This window comes from Eptatretus burgeri, unplaced genomic scaffold (genome assembly GCF_056783735.1).
Source record: "Eptatretus burgeri isolate ZD-2024b unplaced genomic scaffold, Ebu_testis_v1 Ebu_testis_scaffold_3175, whole genome shotgun sequence".
Classification (NCBI taxonomy): Eukaryota; Metazoa; Chordata; class Myxini; order Myxiniformes; family Myxinidae; genus Eptatretus; species Eptatretus burgeri.
The window spans coordinates 69,417-93,111 of NW_028225123.1; the positions used below are offsets into that span (position 1 = coordinate 69,417).

Consider the following 23,695-nt stretch of genomic DNA (forward strand, 5'->3'; position numbering starts at 1 on the left):
CGGTGATGTACCTTGTGCTGCATCGCTTACCCTCGCGGCACGTGATAGCATTGGACCAATCACGTTCGGCGATGTACCTCGTGCTGCATTCCGACAACCTTTGGATCAGAACGATCTTTGATCAACGATAAAAAGCTTCAGAAACAGCTTTCGACATTTTTAACGATGATTCATTGAGAGTACCAGCTTCCGCGAGTCTTCATCGATATTTGTGTAAATTTGATTTCCGTGGGAATGTGATCTCATTGTGAACGGCTGTCCTGGTCACGCGGGGGTGCCGCATCGCGAAGCACGCACTCATTGTGACGTTCGGTCCTTTTCCAACTGCAATGGTTCAGGCTGGACCTGAACTTGTGATGAATATCAAGAAATCGGTAAACTTCTAAAGTAGGGATGGCCCGGACACTCGATTGGCTCAACACAACATAAATCCTCAAAATGATCCACCAAGAGAGAACTAAAAACCGATCAATTGGCGACCAGTCATGTGTGGAGAATCCCTCATCCGATCACACTCATTAGACTTTGGGACATCATCGCTGGACAAGAACAATGAGACCCCATCGGTGCCCGTTTGTCATTCTTCTTATTCTTTTCTGACAGCTGAACTCAAAATTGATTTCAGCTACAAACTCGGTTTAAACACTAACCTGGTGTATTTTATAGTGGGGACTTGTAAACTGATCGAAATATTAATACATTGACAGGATTCCACAAAAAATGCATTCCTTTGTTGAGATTACAATGGGGGAATATCAGGTTTGGAAGAAGGGTGTTTAGAATAGAAAGAGGGAATGTCAGGTTTACAATAAGGAAGTTCAGATTACAATGAGGGAATGTCAGGTTTGGAACAAGGTGGCGGACCTTGAGCGCCCTTTGGAAATATGGGGGAGACATATCTCAGACAGTGCGGGTGGGTGAGGTCGACAGAAAGACCACCGACCTGTCTGTGCTGAGAGTGAGAGACCCAAAGACTCAGCTTCCACAGCGTGAAGCCGAGAAAGATGAGAGGTGGGAGCTCCAGCCCATAGGGGAGAGCAGTACTCCATGAGGCTGTGGATGAAAGCTTTATATGTGGTCAGGAGCTCAGGTGTGTCAAGGAAGGACTTTGCATGACTGAGGATGCCCAGTCGGCGATGTCATCAACTTGGAACATGTCATAAACTCCTCATGGGGTGGAAAGAGTGATAACGATGATGCCATCGGTGAAGTGGTATCCCAGCCATAATAAAATTTATTTTTTTATCCACCGTGGAGGATCATTAGAGAGCAAACACACAGAAACGCACAACAAGGGGAGCATACACATGCAAATCCCAAGAAGCATAGCAGGATTACACTGACAAGATTGAACAAATTGTTTCACTCAAATGTTTCCTTCGCATGTTCAAAGTAATTTGGATACAATCAGAGTCAAGACAATCACATTTGGCAGCAGCAGTGCAAAACATCAATACAATTTCCATGTGGATGTAAATTTACTCCGAAAATGAGAAATTACAACTCTGTACACACTTTGGCCGGGGTTTAGTGGCATGGTATGTATATATATATATATATATATATATATATATATATATATATATATATATATATATATATATATATATATATATATATGCATATGTATACACAGCAGACCCTCCTCATTCGTGGGTTTATGTTCTTGGAAAAACCCAGCGTTGGGCAAAACCACAATGTGTAACGTTAAGACCTTGTGAGAACAAGGACAAATGTGTCCAAGAGCCGCGTCCTAAAGGTTTTGTCTTCACCAGAACAAGAACAAGAAGAGGAAGAAGAAGAAAAACAACAAAAAAACAACTTCCGATATTTCGTCACGTGCCTTGATTGAGCCAATAGCGAGACCCATCATGGACGATCGTCGTTCATGACGAGAAAATAGTGTATTTACGAAATTACAATACATTAAATGGAATAATCTTTAAATAGCAACGTGAACTTTTCGAAACTTAAAAGCAAATGTCCGAATATATTTCAAAGTTCATGATAGACGCTCTCAAAAGGCACCGTCTATGTGAGGATGTGTACAGGTGTTTAGTTTAGTATTTAAGGAGATCCGGATCCGGTTTAGTATTTAAGGCGATAATGGAGGGCGTTGTTGGTTATTGAGATGACGTCCATGTCCCTGGTCGAGGATTGTCAAGTCATCAGACTTTGTGAAGAAGGAGGTGATCTTTTTCTTCTTTTCCTTGGTCTGCACGTCCTTATAGACCTCCGTATAAGGTGCCATGACCACGTCCATCTCACAGTTGGATTTTCAATAACTTCTCCATGAAGATTTGTGAAAACCTCCTGAAGATATGTGCTTCATTTGGCTTTATCCCAAGTGTTCTCTTCTGCACTCCTCATCTTTCTCTAATTTCCCCTCCTCGCTTCAAAACAAACTATTTTTGCTCAGTTGGGCGAGGGGGAAATCAGAACTCATTCTGCCTCTTATTTTGTTAGATTATTGTGAGAATTAAGATTATTCCATTTAATGTATTGAAATTTCGTAAATACACTATTTTCTCGTCATTAACGACAATCGTCCATGACGGGTGTCGCTATTGGCTCAATCAAGGCGCGTGACGAAATATCGGAAGTTGTTTTTTTCTTCTTCTTCTTCTTCTTCTTCTTCTTCTTCTTCTTCTTCTTCTTCTTCTTCTTCTTCTTCTTCTTCTTCTTCTTCTTCTTCTTCTTCTTCTTCTTCTTCTTCTTCCTCTTCCTGTTCCTCTTCTTCTGGTGAAGACAAAACCTTTAGGATGCGGCTCTTGGACACATTTGTCCTTGTTGAAAGATCATGCAATACAGTGCAATATCGTTTTTGGCCCTATCTCTCAATGGTGAAGGATCATTTTAAAAATTCCATAAATTCTCGTGTCCAGATCCAGACTCAGATCGTCACCAAAATCGAATCAAGTCGTCCTTGTCACACACCCAACCTGTCCACCAAGTTTCATCCAAATACGTCTCAACTTTTTGAGATATCGTGCTATATATATATATATATATATATATATATATATATATATATATATATATATATATATATATATATATATATATATATATATATATATATATATATATATATATATATATATATATATATATATATATATATATATATATATATATATATATATATATCGGTTTCGCCCAATCTATCAACGGTGAACAATTACTTGAAAAATTATCAGATCCGGATCTTCACCAAAATTGAATCAATTCTTCCTTGTCACACACCCAACATGTCCATCAAGTTTCTTCCGAATCCATCCACAATTTTTGAAATATCCTGCACACAAACAAACGGACAGAAAGGTGTGAAAACATCACCTCCTTCACCTTCGGTGCCGGAGGTAACTAGTTCTCTTCCTCAGAGGCTTTGAGAGTGGTGCGGTTGTGACACCGTTAAGTTCTGTATGGGACAGTTTGCATCATGGATTGGTCCAAGTCCTCATCAATCACAAGGCTTCCCTGCATTTGAATGACTTCTGTTTTTGTTGATGTTGCAATTGATTGCATATAGTGATGTGCATGTTGTATGTAAGGAAGTGCTGCTGTGTGTGTGTGTGTGTGTGTGTGTGTGTGTGTGTGTGTGTGTGTGTGTGTGTGTGTGTGTGTGTGTGTGTGTGTGTGTGTTGGTGCGGTTGGACTGTTGTTTCTGTGGTTGGGTTTCCGACGACAGGATTTGATGAATGAATTAGGGTAGTGGTTTTCTCACACTGGTAGAGTGATGTGCAGTGTCTCCATCTGGCATTGTTCACGGTCACTGGAGTGTCCTTTTTTTATGGTCAACTAAGCTGCACAACTTATTTTGTGACAGGTGGGATGGCCACTTGGGTAGTCCATTTAGTTTGACCATGTGTGAGGGTTTACAGTACGCTGGTGAGTACAACTCGCCGTTTCTGTCCCTGGGGAGATGCACGTCCAGGAATGGCAGACATCCGGCTTGTTCTTCCTCACACCTGAATTGTATTGCTAGCCATGTTTAATTGATCTTTTTGATTCGCTCTTCGTGGTGCAACCACCATCCAACAACTCACATTTTCTACATGAATGCCATCGGTGTGACCTGCACCCTGCAAGCCTACATTACAAACCACCAGTCAATTGCAACTTTACACGCTTTCGCAGATAGATTCTGCACACTGATCCAAGACGTACATTCGAGACGGTCCTATTATGAAGCGGAGACAATTTCATCCCAGCTTAACTGCCTGATGATCCTCAATAACGACCTAATCATGCAAATCGAGAAAGCCATTCAAAAGACGTCTCAAATATGCCATGATTCCAATCCCCCACATCCCCAGGAATACCACTGGCTACGGCTTCCCCTCCACTCCCACCTCATGTTGATATGTGTATTGTTCCGTCCACCAAACAGTGATTACTCCATTTACATCTCACTCTCCGAAAACATGGACCAACTTATAGCCTCTCATCCCAACTCTCTCTTCCTCAAATGTGGTGACTTTGATTGTCATCATGCCAGTTGGCTGGGTGTGGGTACCTCTCTCACCTTTCATGGCACTTCAGCAAAAGACTTCTGAGACTCATTGGGACTGACTCAATCTGTCAACTTCCCGACCCGGATCTCAACCAACAGCACTCCTCTTCTGTATCTGATTTTGGCCAATTTCCCTGAAAATATGTGCTGTTCTTCCTCCACTCCACTCGGTTTATCTGACCACATGCTTGTCAAAGTAGACGTCTCTCTGGCTATTATTAGTGCCATTGAGTCTGGCATTTGACTTGGACTGACTGGCAGGGTCTCCAAGCAGCCATCAAACTGCTCGACTGGTCTCCCATCTGTACCTTCTCCAAGATAAACTCATCCTGGGAATTCTTTCAAAGAAACTTGCTCTCTCGTCTTCAGTTGTCATATCCTTCCTCCCGCCCTTGGTTTACTGAAGCTTGTGGCGAAGCAGTTGTCCTGAAACAACTTGCCGTCGCCTCATGGAATGCAAATCCAACTGAAGACAATCTCCGTTCCTTCCACAAAGCTCAGAACAAACGTGTGTCTACCCTCAGGAGAGCCAGAAAACAACATCTTTCTCATCTTGAGTATGAACTCTCAAATCTGTCTCCGTCCTCCAAATGCTGGTGGCATTCAGTTAAGTCTGTGTCTGGTGTATGTTCCCCCTCCATCCCCTCCCTTACCTCAAATGGCCACACAGCAGACACTGCGCGTGAAAAGCTTTAATGCCAAAACTTCATCTTTGCTTCTAAATCTTGTGTCCCAAACCCATCGCTTTCTGTACCCACCTTACCCAGTCACACCCAGCTGTTTCTGGACTGTGTCCATTTCTCCTGACAAGGTGGAGAGCTTGCTGTCACACCTCGACTCAGATTCTGCAACCAGTCCAGATGACATCAGCCCACGTGTCGTAAAAACCTGCTCTGCTGCTTTTGCTCATCCTCTCTCTGTTCTATTCACCCTCTCATTTGCTCAAGGTCATCTGCCATCTGCTTGGAAATCAACAAATGTTACTGCTCTGCATAAAATGTTTGTTTTTTGTGCAAAAACAGATCCTTGCAGCTGTAGACCCATCAGCCTTCCCCAATCAGCAAGGTTATGGAATCCATCATCGCCTCAGATATTAAATCCTACCTCTTCTCGAATGGCTTGATTTCGGATCATCAATTTGGTTTCAGACCAGGTCACTCTACCCTGAATATGGTGCTTCTGGTCTCCCAATAATGGATGGAGGTCCTCAATACCAGACATGAAATCAGAGCCATCTCCCGAGACATATCACGTGCTTTCAATCCAGTCTGGCATCCTGCCCTGCTCACGAAACTCTCTTCCTATGATATCAGAGGTCATCTCCACTCATGGCTCGCAGACTTCCTCTCTTATCGCAGCCAATGTGTGGCCTTAAAGAGAGTTCTCCCATCCCCTCTTCCTGTCCAGGCTGGAGTTCCTCAAGGCAGTGTTCTGGGTCCTGTGATTTTTCTGGTTTTCATCAATTATCTCCCCAACTGGAAAATCCTCTTCATCTCTTTGCTGATGACTCCATCCTCTACCATGCCATCTGTCATATCTCTGATTGGCAAGAAGCAGCCTCTCCACTCTCTGCAGATCTGGATAAAATCACAAGCTGGTCCAACACTTGGAACATGTGTTCCAATTCTGACAAATGTCACACTTTCACTATGCGTCTCCAAAAGGACTGTCTGGACCTCCCCCCCCCCCATATACTTTCTCAACAATCCTCTTGAAGAAATCCTTTCATTTAAGCTTCTGGGCTCCACTATCTGCCATGATCTTTTCTGGAGAGCTTGCTTTCCTGGGAAAAGCCACATTTCCAACATGGCCTCCAAAGCCAGTCGCTGACTGGGTATCCTCCATCACACAAAGTCCTTCCTTTGCACATCTGAGCTCCTGACCACTTACAAAGCTTTCGTCCGCAGCTTGATGGAGTACTGCTCTGCACTCTTGCCTGGTGCTCCTGCCTCTCACCTTTCTCGGATTCACGCTGTGGAAACCAAGGCATTTATCATCATACGTATCTCCCACGATGAGGCTGAGTCTTTGGGTTTTTTTCCCACCTTTGGAACAAACTCCCACACTCTCTTCAATCGCACTCTTCCCTCCAGGTCTTCAATACAGCTGTTCACCACCATTTCTTATCTGCTCCCATCCAAAACTATGATCGTTTCTACCCCTGTTTATTCACCCCAAACCCACCTCTTTCAAATCCCATGCTTTCCTACCTGAAAGTCCCTGTAGTGTCCCATCTTGTTTACCCCGTGCACCCCACCCTGTCGCTCACCCTTCGACAGATCTAATGTCTCGGTTCTCCACGGTTGTGTCCTTCCCTCTGCCACCCCTCTTGTCTCCTGCTACCCTTGTTGTACGTTCTGTGTGTTGGCGCTCATGCAAGCCTTGATATTGCACCCCCCCTCCAAAAAGGGGGTCTCGACTCTTGGCAAAACTAAATCGGTTATGCACAAGATCAACAACAGAAAAACGATGGATGCACAACTTTTATGGCGGTCACCTAACCACAACACAAATCCATTTTTTTCGAACGCGGCCTTTACTTCAATACAAGTGACTTCCAATTTCCAGAAACTACGAGATGTAAACCTCCTCTCAAAACAGGAAAGGGACGCGATGAGACCAACTGACTGTCATTCCACGACTCTACAGGTTAAAAAACCACGATTCTACAGGTTCTACAGGTGTCATTCTACGAGCCACATGTCCATACAGCCACAGCTGATGCTCACGCACTATGCAGGTAACAAATCTCATTTGAGTCTCCATCAACAACCTCTCATTGGACACGAAGTACGACCAGCGATAGCCAAGGATTCTCCGAAGAGACCTGGAACCGAAGGAAATAAGTCAACGTCTCACATCCGTAGAGCAAGACTGGAAGCACCAAGGACCAGAAGACTCGGATTTTTTGTCATTCTGCACAGGTACCGGCAGTGCCACACCCCATGATCGATTCAATCCATGACTCCCCAAGCCTGACCCAGATTTCTCTTGAACACCGAGCTTGAACGACTGTCTGCCAAGGATCTTCAAAACAACGTCCACATCAAACATCCTGTGTCCCTGGAGCAGGTTAGTGGTATCAAAATGGGATAGTGCTTGGCATGAGGGAGGGTAGTGGCAAGTGACACATTTTTGGTTGTTTAGGTTGATACCCTTAAACTTGTAAATAAACTGTAACCACTTTTGAAAATCCAACATTTAATAATGATGATGTGCCACTAAATTGTCAATTGGGACTTTGATACCATCGACTTATTCGGGGGTGTTGGTGTTAGTCAAGAGAGAGAAATCGAAAAATGAACGATTTTATTGAGTAAAGTTAGGGTAGGTTATATGAGGGAAGCAGAAGGGAAAAAAACCGATAAACTTGGCATTTAATAAGAGGAGAGGGAAAGGGAGGAAAGGGCAAATTTGTATAGTGGAAAGGTCAAAAATTGTCATTTTATTTGTTTATAGCAGGGGTCTCCAACCTGCGGCCCGCGGGCCACATGGGCCCCTTCGACGGATTTATGCGGCCCGCGGTGCCATATTAAGTTTGCATTACAATGCGTCCCGCGTTACTGCCAATTTGTCAGGGTCAATGATCAAAGCGTTCTGTAATTTTTATTATGATTTTGATTCATATTAGACACATGTGTTTTTAACACGATTATTCATTTATCATATTCGTTGGCAAGAAAAATATATTCAGCACTAATTTTTGTTGAAATTTCCGCATATTAATTATTATTTTTTTCGGAATTTAGCGTCCTTTTTTGGGGTACGCCCCTCCGCCCCTCACCACTTTGGTTTTGTGGCCCACTGCCTAAAAAGGTTGGAGACCCCTGGTTTATAGTATTGAATTGTATCCAATATGAACTTCTTTAATATTTTATTGATTTTATTCTCTATCAAATTTTGATTCAGTGCGGTAAAGTTATCTTATGCTCATTGAAGGCGATGGGCAGGTTCAGGCAAAAAAATATTTCTCAACTGTATTTACTGTTTGTAATGTTCAAATGTGTAAGGCACCTGACAAGGTAAGCAAAATGACTGTCTTCCTATCTGTGCAGTCTCATTAAGATTGACAGCCTTTCAGACCGATTTCCCCCAAACTAATCACATATGGGTGTTCGGCCTTTTTTTTGGTTTTGTTTGTTTTCTCTGACAAAGGGTTGACGCCTGAAACGTAAGCCTCTCCTTGCTGCCCACAGTGGTTAGCATACCTCTATCAATGTCCTGTTGATTTCACCCATTGTTCTATTTTCACTGGCACAGATTGACACTCATCTTCACCAGCAAGACTTGTTCTTTATTGTAATCTCATTAATTTTGGTCCTATTTATTTATTCATTTATTTATTTATTTATTTTAATAAAAATTGCTCACAAACACCACTGATCTTGAGAAGACGTCACCATTGACACATTGACTATTTTTGACAGCTATTAAACCTGGTGTTGGCTTAATGGTTAAGGCAGCTGGCTTAAGATCTTAGGGTCCTGTGTTTGAGCCCCTGTTTTTTCTCCCATTAAATAACACCAGGTGGTGTGACTCAGTCTGCCATCCTGCCAAGGTCGGCAAAAAGAGTACTAGCTTACTGGGAAGAATGAGCCATTCGCGTCGGAGTGGCGACCCATCCAGGATTGTGCCCAATAGCCAAGGAGACTGCTTAAGCATCACCAACGGTCCCGCACAGAGTATGGTCCTGATGGAAGGGAATGGAATAGCTCGCCCATATTTATGTATGACTAAAGTGGCCACCAGTCGGCTATCTTTTAATCAGATCATAAAATAAATTGAGGAGCACGTGTATGCCATCATGTGCTGTGCTTGTGCCAAGTTTGAACAAAATCGGACCATGCATGTCTGTGAAATGGTTTGGGACACATTTAACTAACAAAATGGCCACCAGTTAGCCATATTGGATCTGATATTTAAAAAAAAAATAATAATAACGCGTGCATATATAAGCCATCATTCATTATCTGTGTGCCAAGTTTGAACAATATCGGTAAATGCTTGTCTGAGAAATGGTTGAGGACGTGTTCAGCATCAGGTTTTTTACAACTAAGTTGGCCATCTTGAATCTGATCTCAAATCAAAATGGCGTGCATATGTAAGCCATCATTCATTATCTGTGTGCCAAGTTTGAACAACATCGGAAAATGCTTGTCTGAGAAATGGTTGAGGACATGTTCAACATCAGGTTTTTTTAACATCGAAAATGGCCGCTAGTCGGTCATTTCGAAAAAAAAAAAAAAAGACGTGTATATGTAAGCCATCATTCATTATCTTTGTGCCAAGCATTAATATTGTTGCGAATTTGCGCCCGCCGGCGTGCAATCGGCCACGTGACTCGAATCGCGGCACGTCGCCCACCGGACGGACAATTCTGTCGTGACCCTCTCGGACTAACGCCTTTCGGCCTCACCACGATCGTGCCAATCGGCCACCCGCGTGGGATAGGGTTGTTCGCCAAACTCGACCTACCTAAGTACCCACGCGGATGGTAGACCGGGCGATCGCACCTCGCCGCAGGTCGACTCCAGACACGGGCCGCTTAAGCGGTCCGTTCCGTACTATCGGGATAACCGAGCGGTGTTATCGTCGGCCTCGACGGTTCCGATTAATTATCGGGCGTATTAAGCCCACGACGAACCCGTTACGTGAAGCAAGGTGGATATTCAAACAAAGGAAAGGACGCAGCGAAACGGGGAACAATTCAACATGCAAGCACTTTATTCACACAGACACAGACACAAAGCACACGTATAGTCAAACAGAATCAGAATGCACATAAAGTTATTTTAAACAACAACAACAATGCAGAGCTACGACCGAATACGCGAACACACGGAAACACTTAAAACAATATAACTTGACGGACGGCGCCACCCACAGACATTTACACCAAACCCCAAAAGAAAATGGAAGAGCGACTTCCCTGATCGCGTCGAGTCCTCCTTTTGCGACCGCAACTCCGAGCCCCTCCGGCGTGCTCCGCGAGCTCGTGCCGCGTGTCGCTCGTGTGGTCCGCTCGACGGTACGGACGGGGTTTTCGGGGAAACAGACGGGGTTTGTTCGGCGCTGTTTTCCGCGCTCGCGCACGGATCACCGAAGCAAGGCAGGAACAACAAGCTCGCGACTCGAACCAGAAGACGACCATGAAGACCAACCCTCGACCAACCACTCACTCCAGCTCTCGACCAACCAACTCTTGACCAACCAACTCTTGACCAACCAACTCTTGACCAACCAACTCTTGACCAACCAACTCTTGACCAACCAACTCTTGACCAACCAACTCTTGACCAACCAACTCTTGACCAACGACTCCCTCAAGGTCCGTCCTGTCCGCCTTTTGTAGCGTGGGGCTCCGCCCTTCGCTCCGCCCCGTTTTCGGCCCCGCCTCCCTTCGAGCTTCTTGGAGAAGCCTCTCGAAGGGGGGGCGTGACCTCTCGCTTTCCCTCCACCCTGCGCCATGCGGGGGCCAGGGGAGTCAGTCTTGGCTCAGAGCCAGGGAATTATTCCCCCAAAAAGAAGCCCCCACCTTTTCTCACCTTTGACCCCTGCATCGCCCACAGAAAAAAATGGCTAACTCAAAGCGTCACAGCCCAGATGGATCACATAAATTCCCTCTATACAACGGGTTTGGGCTAACTACACATGTACTTACAGAGATATCTCACCTACGGGACCTGAATGGTGGTTTGCGAATTTCCACAACCATAACAATATAATTGGTAAATGCATATCTGATAAATGGTTGATGATGGGTTTGAAATGGTTATTTTTGTTTGTTGTTTTTTTACAACGAAAATGGCCACCAGGCGGCTATCTTGGATCCGATCTCGAAAAAAAATGACGTGCTGATGTTTCCCATCATGTGTTGTCTTTGTGCCAAGTACGAATAAAATCGGTCTCTACATGTCCGAGATATGGTTGCGGATGCACGCACGCACGCGTGCGAAAATTGACACCAAATCCATTAGCCCCCGTTGTGGTCTAAGTCCAACGGGGGCTCAAAATGTTCTTAAATGTGCATCGATGATTGTCAAGGACTTCTGCGAAACATGCATTCCTCCTTTCATGAAGAAAACTTGGACACGGTGGGATGCCATTTGCGCGATCATGTTTTTTGTGCCAAATCCACACCGCAATGCTGTCTTGCTGTAAATAAAGCTAATTAATTGGCCAACCCAATCGATGGATTGTCACAATTTGAGTTGGTTTTTTTGTTTCAAAATAAAACATATGTGGATCACAAGCTCGATGCAAATGGGACAGTCTGCTTTTATATTCCCATCCAAAGGATCCCTTGCTTTGATTTGGTGACATCTACTGGCTGACATTAAATTAGGATATCAGTTCAATTTAAATGTGACCTATCGGTGTAGAAAACCAGACGAATCACCCTGAAATAGGAGGTATTCGTCGACCTGCTCCTTAATCCTTTTGTTCACTTATTTTATGAGCCAAGACCAACGGTCTACAGACCCCCTTGGAATCTGTGAGACCATCAGTGTCTGAGGAAGTGGAGGAGGAGGAAGAGCAAGAGCAAGAAGGGGAGCCCTGTCACAAATCTATGAAAATTTTTTGCCGCATTCAAAGTGCAGCATCCAGGTGAAGTGCAAGGTATCATTAGAAACACATGAAAGGCTCTGAGTACAACAATGCGAGGACTTTCCTATCTTCACTCCAAGGGATGTCCTGACTAAGTGGATGTGTCACAATGATAGTTGTACATTGTGGTCATCATGTTTTCGGGAATTTGCCATGGGTCCACACACTCAAAAAGTTTCGGAACCACTCGCCTCGACACTTGTTTTTGTTAAAATTAAAAAAATAAAAAATATATCTTATTCAAAGAATAATTCCACCAAAAGTGGAAGTCGTGAGAAAACTGGGATGCCACTTCTGTTTAAAATTGGCTGTGGTTATGCTGTGATGAAAGGAAAGTGTGGCATCACCACCGTCATTGATGGAGTCATTGAGATGCAAAAGTAAGATGATCAACCAGGACCTGCGAAGTTGTCGAGCACGAGCAATAATTTTAACTTTTGCAAGTTTAACTTTTATCTTGCAAGTTTAACTTTTGATCGGTTAAGTTTAACCCATTTGCCCAAAATTTTTATTTGGATACTTAAGGCACAATCCAATTTGTATCCTTTGAAATTGACTTTCGTCTTTACTTTGCTGGAAATGAGATGGCCATCACTTGATGTGTTCAATTTCTTTTCTTTTTTTTTTGGCAGTATCTCATGGAAGGCAGTCACAACAAAGGATTTTTGGTGAAGGGGAATATCCCAGCAAGTAGCTGCACCTTTTTCATTGATATCCTTCTGGATACTCTCAGGTATGTTTTTCTTTTTCTTTTTTGTTTCCAGTGTTGAAGCTGGTGGAGGAGCTGGGATGTAGAATGAATCAGGACGTAACAGAACAAAAGGGCAATTCCACGGTAACTTGGGTTAGTTGCTTCACTATTTTAGTTAAATTCACATATTCTCAAAAGTCTGATTTTTTTCCCCTTTTTTATTCAGCTGTCCATTTTGTATTAGTTGTTACATAGTTACATGGTCTGTATAAACACTTGGAAACATTGTGTTGTTGTTCATTGCAATTGTTTACACGTTGATAACTTGCATTACACGGATCAGACATGCAGAATTATTTTTGAGGTTTTTATTCAAAAGTCTCTTCATACAGAGCACTCTGACAAAAGTAGATCCACATGTTTAAAATATCAAACATTTGTTGGTCACAAAAGTATGTGCTGGTTAAAGGTAATAAATGTGAACTAATTTATAATTCTGGCCAAATAGCAAAAAAATGGCAGTAACTTGCATTACTGTTTGTCCACTAATTGTCAAGATTAAATCCAACAATTTTTAAAAACAATTTTAATGATATAAAGTTCAGGTGTGCTGCATTCTACAACTTTTCGGGAAATTTGAAATGGCCATGGTTAATAGCTATAGTTTGTCCAATTTTACAATAGTTTTCCCTCTCAGGTAGAATATATCATGGTGTAGAATGGGCCATTTCCAAGTGCTCCCTGCTGGTTTCATCACTGAGACTCGGTACTCATTTCAGTGACCAAGAGCTACTACCTCCTCGAGAAACAAGATACCATCGTACTCCACCGCATACTGCTCTTCAACTTTGATTTGTGACGTTTCATCAGAGTGATTGCTTGGTACTTACTCTGCTGTACCATCCATTGTTAAAATGAAAACTGTCACTTTTTCCATTGACAAATTTCATGAAGTGATGACTGGCAATTACTCTAATTGGCACGGCTGTATTGAAGATAGCTTCGAGATGTAATATATCGTTGCGTTGTTGGATGTCTGATGAGGACAACTCTGATGGTCACATTCTGCATCCCAGAAGAGGCTGTCCATGACCGATCATTCTGCGGAGACAGATCCTCCGATGCCTTCCACTGGCCCTTTGGCATTGGAGTTTCAGAAAACGTTCCAATCCACCATCACTCTGTGCTTTCTCTCAACAAAAAGAATGGCTGCTGCAATTAATCGGTTCTTGAATTGGTATGCTTTCCATCTTCTGGTCAAGCCTCAATAAATAATCTTATCCAGGTCTGCAATAATTGTATTCTTTTGACTTGATCAGGCTGTCTGATGCAATCACACTTGAGTGATGTCATCCAGATTGCCACAAAGCAGCAGTGAAGAGACTAATCTCAAGAAAAAGAAAAAAAAAAACACAAAAATAACCCAAATCAATTTTTAAAAAAACATTTTTTTCTGGCTGCCAGACCATGTGTCCGCCCAGGTTGAAATTTAAAACATACATTCCCTATCGCTACTAGATCACAATTGTGAAGTTTCACATCGATCGATGAAGTGGTTCAAGAGAAATAATTTTTTAAAAAGATTTTTGCTCAATCCAATATGGCTGCCAGACCATGTGACCTATCAATTATTCGTGAATCAATACCCTGGTATCCCCAAAGCTTGGGGAACTGTGTGAACTTTCCCTTAGATCTGGCTTGCTGTTTTGGAGAAGGTTTTTTTTTAATTTAAAAATAGCTTTTCAGGTAAATCCAATATTGCTGCCAAACAATGTGACCTTTGATGTCATATGTGTGAACATTTTGTTCCTCAAAGATAGGCGGTCATGCTTGCATAGTTTCACCTCGATCTGTTTCGCCACTTCAGGGAAGAAGATTTTTGAAAGTTTTTATTTATTTATTTTTATTTTAAACGATATGGCTACCGATCCATGTGACCTATGACATCATCATTTCATTCTACATGAACGTTCACTCCTATGGTGAAACTTTCATCTCGATCCGACAAGCAGTTGCAGATAAAAAAAAACACTCATGTTCTGTACAGACAGGCAGACAAACTAAAAATCACTCAGAGTGACACTTGGCAAAACACCACGAAGTAGAATGGCGCTCGGTGGAGCGCATACCTCTGCCAGGTTGAACAGTTCAAATTTTGTATCCCAGTGATGGTCTGGATGTGAACCAAAATCTAATCCGCTTGTTCTTGTCATCCAACCAACTCATCGACCTTGTTTTGTCATCACTCTGCCACAACCTTTTGAGATATAATGATACACAGGGTGGTGCCGAGCAATCGTATGCAAATTCAGGATTTTAGAAAGTGATCCAAAGTTCTTGAGCTTTGGCCAATATTGACCTTTTGGCATGTGTTTACTTCAAAAATAATTGGTGGTTGCATTCAGTGAGCTGATGTGAAAATGCTCCTTAAATTTCAAATCGATCGGATGAAAATTGACAATTTTAGAAATTCCGCCTGTTGACCTTTTTCCTTCGGTGACCTCAAAAATAATAGGTGGTGGAATTCATTGACCTCATATGTAAATCCTTTTTAAAATTTCAAGTCAATCCGATGAAAATTGAGGATTTTAGAAAATTTGGCCGATGTTCATCTCAAAATGAATCGGTTGCATTCAGCGACCTGATGTGCAAATGGTCTTCAAAGTTCAGGTCAATCCGATGAAATTTGCGGATTTTAGAAAATTTGGCTCAAATTGGATGATTGGTCGATCAAATTTTATGAAACTTCAATGTGGGACCATCGCAGGGTCAGTGACATTAATCTCTGAAAATTTTGGAAGGATCGGTTGAGCGGTTTGGGACTGCTAAAGATGGCTTTATCGTCTTGTTGGAAGGTGGGGATGGGAGGGGGGAGGGGTGCTAAAGTTCATCTTACCCTCCTGTTGGGTGGGTGGGGGAGTGCATTCCAAATAAAGTTACAATACTATCATCCCAACATGTGATGTTTTGACAAATTTGTTAACAAATTGCTCCCCTCACCGAAATGTCTCATTTCTTGGGCTCCATTATTTATTCCAAATAATTCATCGGACGTAATCCATAACTTTGTATTTCTTGTGTTCCTCTGTGTTGTGTGTTTTGTGCACCTGTCAGTTGTTTTGAAGATCACGTCCATCCACGTCATGTGTATGTTGAAATCCTGGTGTTGGCTTCACGGTTTCAGGTGACTGGCTAAAGTTCTTAGAGTCTTGAGTTGGAGCCCCAGTCGTGCTGTTAAAAACATCAGGTGGGTTGATTCAGCCCGTCATCCTTCCGAGGTTGGCAAAATGATTACCAGCTACCAGCAACGGCACAGCCGCACTCCCAGCACTGATGTGTGAACAGCAGCCATCGGCTGCGTATGAAATATATCATAATGTGCTTATCTGGCTGCTATCTCCACACATTGGTGGGTTTCAGGAGATGGAATGGAGACCTACCAGGTATCAAAGTATCCTCTGTGTATGTTTGTATGTGTGCGCCTTTGACTAAGGTCACGTGCTGTTGTGTTGCTATATGTTAATAATAAAGGGGAACGATGGTAAATTTTCAGGAGCTTGATTTACCTTTCACAAGTGAACAATGCAGTTTTAAAGGAAGACTTTGTATTCAAGATTTGATGAATTTCAAAAGTTTGCAATCGCACGTGTGCCCCTCCGTAGCCATAACTGAGTAGACTTGAACATCAAGTTGTGACTTCGACATGTTTAAAAGCCACCGGTGAACTCAAGTTGCAGTTTTGAAGTTGAAACTTTGTTTTCCTTTTAATCATGGAGGACGCTGAAGTCACATAAACTACCGTATATTGAATAGTGGTTTTTAAAGTTGGTCTGTTTGGTGTTACCTGTCTAAAATTTTTGTATAATTAGGATGAGATCCTGGGTTATAGTCTTACATACTGTGCGAATTGTCCTTGTAATTCACATCAAAGTACACTGATATCAATCAGCTTGTCCTACATGTGAGATGCTCCATCAGTTTTGCTTGATTAGAAGTTTAAATCCAAGTATTTGTCAAAATAAAGCTTTTCAAAATGGTGAGCCATTTGTTTGCTGACCCTCTATCGAAGGGGAATGCGAGCGGCCTTCTCTGGCCGAGGCTGAGCGAAGCGTGGTCGTTTATTCCTGATACGTGAAACACCCTGCAACCCATGCGGACAGAAAACAGACGTTTTGGAACGCCAGCATCGTCATGTAACTTTGTTAAAACAAATTCATCATGGGTAGGCGCGCTCCAATGTTGACACTTTTGTGTCAATCGCTCAAGTGGTGGCAGAGAAAACTGATTTGAAAGTGAGGGCCTCGGCCGACGTTCTACAACATGGTCAAGGATGTTGTGGATGCCCAGAACTCATTTATATTTTTGAACACCACATATTTATGCTCAGATCTCCTGTAATGTACACACCACGGCAAGGCTCAGCATCGTTAAGTGCCCAATGGTGTTTGTTTTGCTTTCGGCTTTACAGCTGTAGGAATAAATAAACCGTCTTGTTTATCAAATGTCGTGCTACACAAATGGTTCATGTCGATGGATAATGTGGCTGCTTTAGCATGCTGGCTATTTTTCTCCAATCAAGAGCCAGCAAAGTCCATTGTAAGCCATTCGTGTTGGCATTCCATTGGAGGAAAATGCTCAGCACACAAAGGCAATCTGTGCAGAAGAGACTGACAAAAAAAATAAAAACACATCTTGTTTCAGCGTGATATAAATGGCGTGTCTCGCCTTTCCCATGCAGCATGGCTGGCGGCGTGGTGCCAATAACTACATTGTCTTTGGCCAATAACAGCAGCGAGCGGAGGAGGCAGCAATACCTTCGAAAGAACTTCTGCAGCAAGTCATTGAGTATGCTTTGTTTGCATTAATCTCTGAATTGCATTATTATACACTTTAAAAATGCCATGAAGCTTTCAATCCAATTTATTCTGCCATTTGCATACTGTACACAATATTGGTGTAGTGCTGTTTCGCTTGAGATTATATTTACCTGTGACTCATCTGGCGATGCTATATCATGTAAATGTGCGGTTGTTATCTCTCTTTCCATTTCCACTTTGTATTTTATTTTATTTTATCCACTGGAGGTTTAGTTGCATTGCAGGTTATTAAATCTGGTATTAAAGTTCTCTCTCTGAAAATGCTTTATGAGCTCTGGTTCCTTTTATTTGCATGCTCGTCTCATCTGTCAAAATAATTAATAAAAAATACATACAATTTTCCTGATTTATAGCAAAACAGGCCTTCCTGGTTCTGAGAACTATTTCTGCTGTGGACGTTGCAGCCGTTGTAAGTAAAAGGGTGTTCCACCGATGAGAATGGTGAAGACCATCAGTGAGGCGTACCATTCTGGCATATATACTCCAAGCTGTGGGATATAAAAATAGCAGCAAGGCTTGAACAATTGAGAGAGGGTTGGGGGGTAACGTTTTAGGTAAAGCTTCAAGTGGCTGTTTAAATCTAAGTACAATGAATGATTTCACACACATTACATTGGTAAAAATTGCAACTTTCCTTGAACTTTTAATCTCATGAGTATACATGTCACCTGCTATCAGTAAACTTTGTAGCCTGGATGTAGCTTGAGTGTAAACTGTAAATGAATGTTTGTGTAGAAATGTTCCCAGTTTGTTTTCGTCTTTTCCTTCCTTGGTCCAGCATAATCCGTATCCTAGCTTAGCGGGGACGTTATCCACCAACCATCTGTTTTTTCTAGCCGGTACGTCATTGGACAGTGATGCTCGGCTGCATCTGATCCGGTTTGAACAAGGCGCACCGAGGGCGTGTCCCCCGGTAATTGGATCACGTGACCATAAGGTAATCGGTATTCTTTTTACGAAGAACCCTAAGTCATGTGGTCGAAAATTTTGAAAAATAATTTTTTTCGGATTTTTCTAAAATTTCAAAGTCCCGTTGCTAGGCAACGGTGGTGTCCATAGCAACGGTGCTCAAAAGCATAGAACAAGATCCAGGTATGAACCTACCTGTCAAGTTTCATCAAAACCGGTTGACTCCTCTGGCCTCCAGAGCTGTCCATTACATACAACCCCACCCCCTCTTTGCAGAGCATTGGTGCTGCTTTAGCAGTCCCCTTAGCTTTTGGGCACAATCCTGGACAGGTCGCAACTCCGACACAGTATACCAGCATGCTGGCACTCATTTGCCAACCTCGGAAGGATGACAGGCCGAGTTAACCCCACCTGGTATTAATTCAACAGCTGAGCAGGATTTGAACTCAGGACCCGAGGATCCAAAGCCCACCACCCGAACCATTAAGCCAACACGAGCATGATATTGATTAGTCCTCAAATATTGTTATGTGTGTAGGGGTAAATGGAGGAATTTAAGAGTAAAGGAAGGATTATATAGTGCAGCATGGTCTGTGGATGGGTGGGAGACGTCTCAAAGTAAATGAAGTAGGGAAACTGTGAGCTTGAGATTGTTGTCACCACATGGGGGTTGGTGCTATGTTAACTCGGTAGGGTTTAAGGCTAGTTTCTCCCAGTATCTGATTGCCCTCTGTGACCGTTTCCTACGTTTTTGCATTTACAAGGCCAGCAATAAAAGAACCACGTTTTACAACGACAAGGGCCGCTCTGGTGATGCACCAAGCTGCTTCCTTCCCGCGCACGCCTTAATTGTCAAGAACCTCGGCTGTTCGCCTCCGTGTTGAAACCGTTTGGCTATCCATTCAGGCTGGTGTTAACCGCTCTTCCACAAAAATTTGGGTCGGGAGCAGGATTTTTGTTAACCCCCTGAACACGACAACTGGGTCCGGAGTGGGATGGTTCTAACTGGCCGTGGACAGGACAAAAAAAATTATATATGTATATATTTAGTATGTATTAATTGTTAACATGGTCGAAGGCTTGTGGAGCATCTGCAACACGAATCGCACACACGATTACAGAAAATTACCGAAGACATCACTGAAATGGACTTCAGATACATAGAGCGGCTGACTTTGCATGATGCGACGGAACTTCCTGCGGCACTCTGTGGACCAGCGACTTTCTCTCCTCAGTCAGTGCGGCAATTGAGGATAAACGTCCGCCCCACATTGAATTTCAATCGACTGTTTATCCGTGTTCTATAATCTAAATGATGAGCACAAAGTGAGGAAGCGGCACGTACCATTTTTAGTCTGCTTATGACTCGATCAGAGTTACAATCAAACGCCAACCTAAAAATTGGTCCAACGACTTGGGGCAGATGCTCCAATCATGATGCCACTGACAATTTACACTGCTAATTGAATAATTGTTATAGCTCTTGCCTAATTCAGGTCAGTTGCCTCTGAGCTGTTTACCCTGGCTTCGACTCTCAGCCCGACTATAAAATGTCATCCTGGCGTTTTGCATGTAGGTAAAGGGATCATATGTGTGTGCCATCATCCTTCGGATGGAGGTTGTTACTCGGGGTGTTCTGTCTATTGCCATGAATTGGTTAACGATGAACGTTCAGAATTGCACTGTATTTTTTTTGTGAAAAGTAGGTGAGCTATCATTGACACCCTGACCAAATTTCAAATTTCTGCTCTGAACTATGGGGGTGGGGTTGGGGGGGGCACTGCATCAGCAGCATAGCTGTGCCGTCAGTAATGATGCGAACCAGCAAGCCACTTGATCACACACAAAAAATGATGATTTAGTTCAAATTAAACAGTATTGCTACTTTGATATGAGGAATGAGCAAAAGTTGACATTGTCCCAAAAGATTGTTCCTTCAAAATAAATCCTCAGACCTTGAATATCCAAGCAATTGGGATGACCAGCTTAACGACTCAAGAAAATGGCCTGCTCAACAATGTAAAACAACATTGATGATAGTTTGCATTTACAAACTTTCATCAATTTTTCTTGATATATATTTCAATCATACCTATTCCACCCTCCCCCTCCAAGCATTATTCCATAAGAATGAGGATATCATTGAACATCCACAATGGGGAATATTGCTACAGACAACATCAGCTTTGTTCTCTAATGTGCGTGAAACCTCGGCACATGGTCAAACCTTGTGAAATCATCTTGTAAGATCTGCTGCGACCTGGCGACGGCGACGTTCTTCTTGGCTTTGTGGTGCTTGCAGCCATCATTTGCCATGCAGAATGGTTTCCAAACGACCTTTTCTCCCTCCTGGTCCTTTTCTGTGAAATTATCCATTGCTTTGGTCTTTGTTTCCAAGCTATTGTGATATTTTTCAATCGATGTTGCGTCGTTCTTTTCTGTATCTGCTTGGCAGTCCTTTCTTGTAAAGACTGGCCTTTCTTGGAAACATGACTTGCTGTCTTTGACTTTGTTATGGGCTCTGTTATTGGCTCTCTTCTTGCGCTTCTTCTTCCACTTCTTCTTCCACTTCTGATTGGCTTTAGCTTTGTTCACATCTTTGCATTTGCCTCTGATTGATTGATTTTGGTTTGTGGCAATAGAATGCAAGGAAAGAAAATCTTCTTTGTCCTCCACAACTCCTTTACCCTGGAATTCCTCCAAGTCTTGACAAACTTCATTGATAATTCCAGGAGAAGCATCTTTGTTTCCAAATCCTGCAGACTGATCCAAATGCTGAACAGCCTCGTCTTTGTGATCTTTTGGAATCGCGTCGTCTTGAATCGGTCCCTTTGCATCTTGGAATTGTGGGTGCCCAGATGGGATTTCTACCTGTGGTTTTTCATCAAACTGTCTCTCATCAGTTGCCATGTTATATTTTATAAGTGTCGGTTCAAAGGTGTGCTGTGCTGTCCCCACTTTCATTACTGGTTCATAATGCCTTGACCAAATGTCCCACCTCTCTGTGGAGGTGACCCGTTTGTTGACCTTCATGCGTTTGCGTGACCTCCATTCTTTATTGCATGCAGTGGGTGCATTTGACTTTTTGCTTTCAAATGAGATGGAAACTTTTCCCAACTTTATAAAACTCTCCCACGTCACCAAGTTTGAGGCTCCGACTGGTGGGATTGCCTCTTTTATCAGCTGAACAGAACCTCCCTTATCTACTGCACTCTCTTCATCATTCCTTGCTTCAAAAGTCTCCATTTGCAGTTTTGTTTTGGCATTGTCCTCAAGATGGACTTGCTTATTATGACTTTTGAACTGCGTGGCATCAGTGGGACTTCTCTGTTGACTAATGTTGGCAAATGCACCGAGCATGGAAGTGCAATTGTTTGCTTGTGCTGTGGCAGAATGTCCTTTATTCTCTTTGCCCTCATTGTCTTTCGTCATTGTCTTTCCATTTGCTTCAGGATCAAAGTGAATATGTTTGTGCGACCGCTCAGTACCTGGATGATGCTTTTGCTTATTGCTAGATGGTATCTGACGACTTGGAGTATCGCTTTCGCAGAAACCAAGTTTGGTTGTCACTGATGCGTCAGCAGGCTTGCTTGTTGTGGTGGTGGTAGTTGTGTTACAGAGTGACGATGTTTCATCCTCATGGCTTCCCTCCCCTTGTCCCCCTTCTCTTTCTTGATGTGAAAATGCGACATCATGAACACCCAACTTCGGGTCCTCTTCTTGTGAAGATATGTGGTCATCAATAATTGATTCAGAGCCACCAGTTGTTGACTGCTGCTCCTCATTGTTTTCTTCCGACTCTGGTTCCTCTTGACTTGGCTCTTCGGACGTTCGCTCGTCGCTGTCTGTACGTGTCTTGTCACTTTCAGCGCGGTGGTGGTCCCACAGCCAGTTTCCCATGTTTCTTCCAACGCTTGTCCCTGTGAAGTGGAGCATACACACAATAAAGGGAGAGGTAAGTTTGCATTGATTTTGTTGCATATGAAGTCCCTTTACATTAGTTTGAGAAATTTACCAATATTTATCAAAAGTTGATTGTGCCTCTGCTGCCGAAGAGGACGGAAGCGTGTTTACGGCTGTCCATCTGTGCGTTATGGTTTTGTTACCATGATAACTCGTGAACCACTGAAGGGATTTTCACCAAACTTGACATAACTATAGACAAAGATGAATGGATCAAATTTTGGGTTCAAAAGGTCAAAACTGAGTTTCACTTTCACATTGGAGACGGGTCATTGGTTTATGTCTTCGACTGCCTCCTTTCTGGCGCTCTTTGCTCTTTCCATGTTCTGTACCTCCCCTGCTCCCCCCAGGTTTCTGCAGGGCTCACGTGGTTCACTATCGACCCCCTTCTGGTGAAACTCTGAAAATCGAAAATCGCTGCTCACCTCCACTCATTCTTCCCTCGAGGTCTTCATAACAGCTAATCACCATCTCAGATCATTCTCCCTCCAATATCATGATATTTTCTACCCCCGTTAACTTCCCTCCAAGCCCACCTCCTGTATTTTTCTTTCCTGAGAGTTTGCTGACATTATCCATCTTGTCCACCCCTGTGTCCTCCCCAATCCTCATTCTTCCTCACATCCCTTATTTTTGAAGTCTCCCTCTATTCTGTCCTGAGCCCCACTGTTGTGTCCTGACCTGTCCTATGTTCTAGCTCCTCCACAAGCCTCGACCCTTGTCAAGTGTCCTTTCATTGAAGATCTGTGTTACCGCAATAACTTATGAAACACTGAGGAGGATTTTGAGCACACTTGACACACACACAGATTTGGACAAATATGAACTGATTAAATTTTTGATTGAACATGTCAAAGGTGATGTGTCCTTTAAAAATAAAAAAGTAGACCATAACTCGAGTTGAAAGCATCCGTTTTCTCTCTTCAACTTGTTCTCTTCGCTTCTCTTTTCTCGTCTCTCCCACTTTCCCTCTCCATCTCTCTCTCTCTCTCTCTCTCTCTCTCTCTCTCTCTCTCTCTCTCTCTCTCTCTCTCTCTCTCTCTCTCTCTCTCTCTCTCTCTCTCTCTCTCTCGACCTTTAATTTTTCAAGTGACCGTTTTCAATGAAATCTAATGTAACAGTGGGTTGACA

General features: G+C 42.9%; 2 protein-coding genes across 11 annotated transcripts in view; one reads left to right on the forward strand and one right to left on the reverse strand.

The window, feature by feature from the left end:
* The first annotated feature begins 76 nt into the window (after positions 1-76).
* On the forward strand, positions 77-23,458 carry LOC147006436 (uncharacterized). Of its 6 annotated transcripts, none has more exons than XM_085868795.1 (4): positions 220-566; positions 12,757-12,857; positions 17,554-17,660; positions 22,915-23,458. In XM_085868795.1, exons 1-4 carry the CDS (start codon positions 486-488, stop codon positions 23,019-23,021), a joined length of 396 nt encoding a protein of 131 aa, XP_085724921.1. In that variant the 5' UTR covers positions 220-485; the 3' UTR covers positions 23,022-23,458. The 6 variants fall into 6 exon arrangements, 2 of the variants coding, with proteins under 2 accessions (XP_085724921.1, XP_085724923.1); XM_085868797.1 differs by having other exon boundaries at positions 17,605-17,660; XR_015054829.1 differs by lacking the exons at positions 220-566; positions 22,915-23,458 and adding an exon at positions 77-213.
* The window catches only part of LOC147006437 (uncharacterized), a 65,821-nt gene continuing 59,845 nt past the window's right edge, over positions 17,720-23,695 (reverse strand). For all 5 annotated transcript variants that reach the window (XM_085868790.1, XM_085868791.1, XM_085868794.1 and 2 more), the window contains 2 exons: positions 20,829-22,521; positions 17,720-18,180 (listed from right to left, as the gene is read on the reverse strand). In XM_085868790.1, coding sequence (XP_085724916.1) covers positions 18,144-18,180; positions 20,829-22,521 — 1,730 coding nt within the window. In that variant the 3' untranslated portion in view covers positions 17,720-18,143. The remainder of the gene's footprint in view (positions 18,181-20,828; positions 22,522-23,695) is intronic.

Bases quoted from the DNA above. Each gene is read 5' to 3' on its own strand.
- LOC147006436 (XM_085868795.1), top strand. From the start codon at position 486: ATGTGTGGAGAATCCCTCATCCGATCACACTCATTAGACTTTGGGACA. The intron at 567-12,756 runs GTGCCCGTTTGT...TTTTTTTGGCAG, and splicing joins AGAACAATGAGACCCCATCG to TATCTCATGGAAGGCAGTCA. The intron at 17,661-22,914 runs GTATGCTTTGTT...TGCTCCCCCCAG, and splicing joins CTTCTGCAGCAAGTCATTGA to GTTTCTGCAGGGCTCACGTG.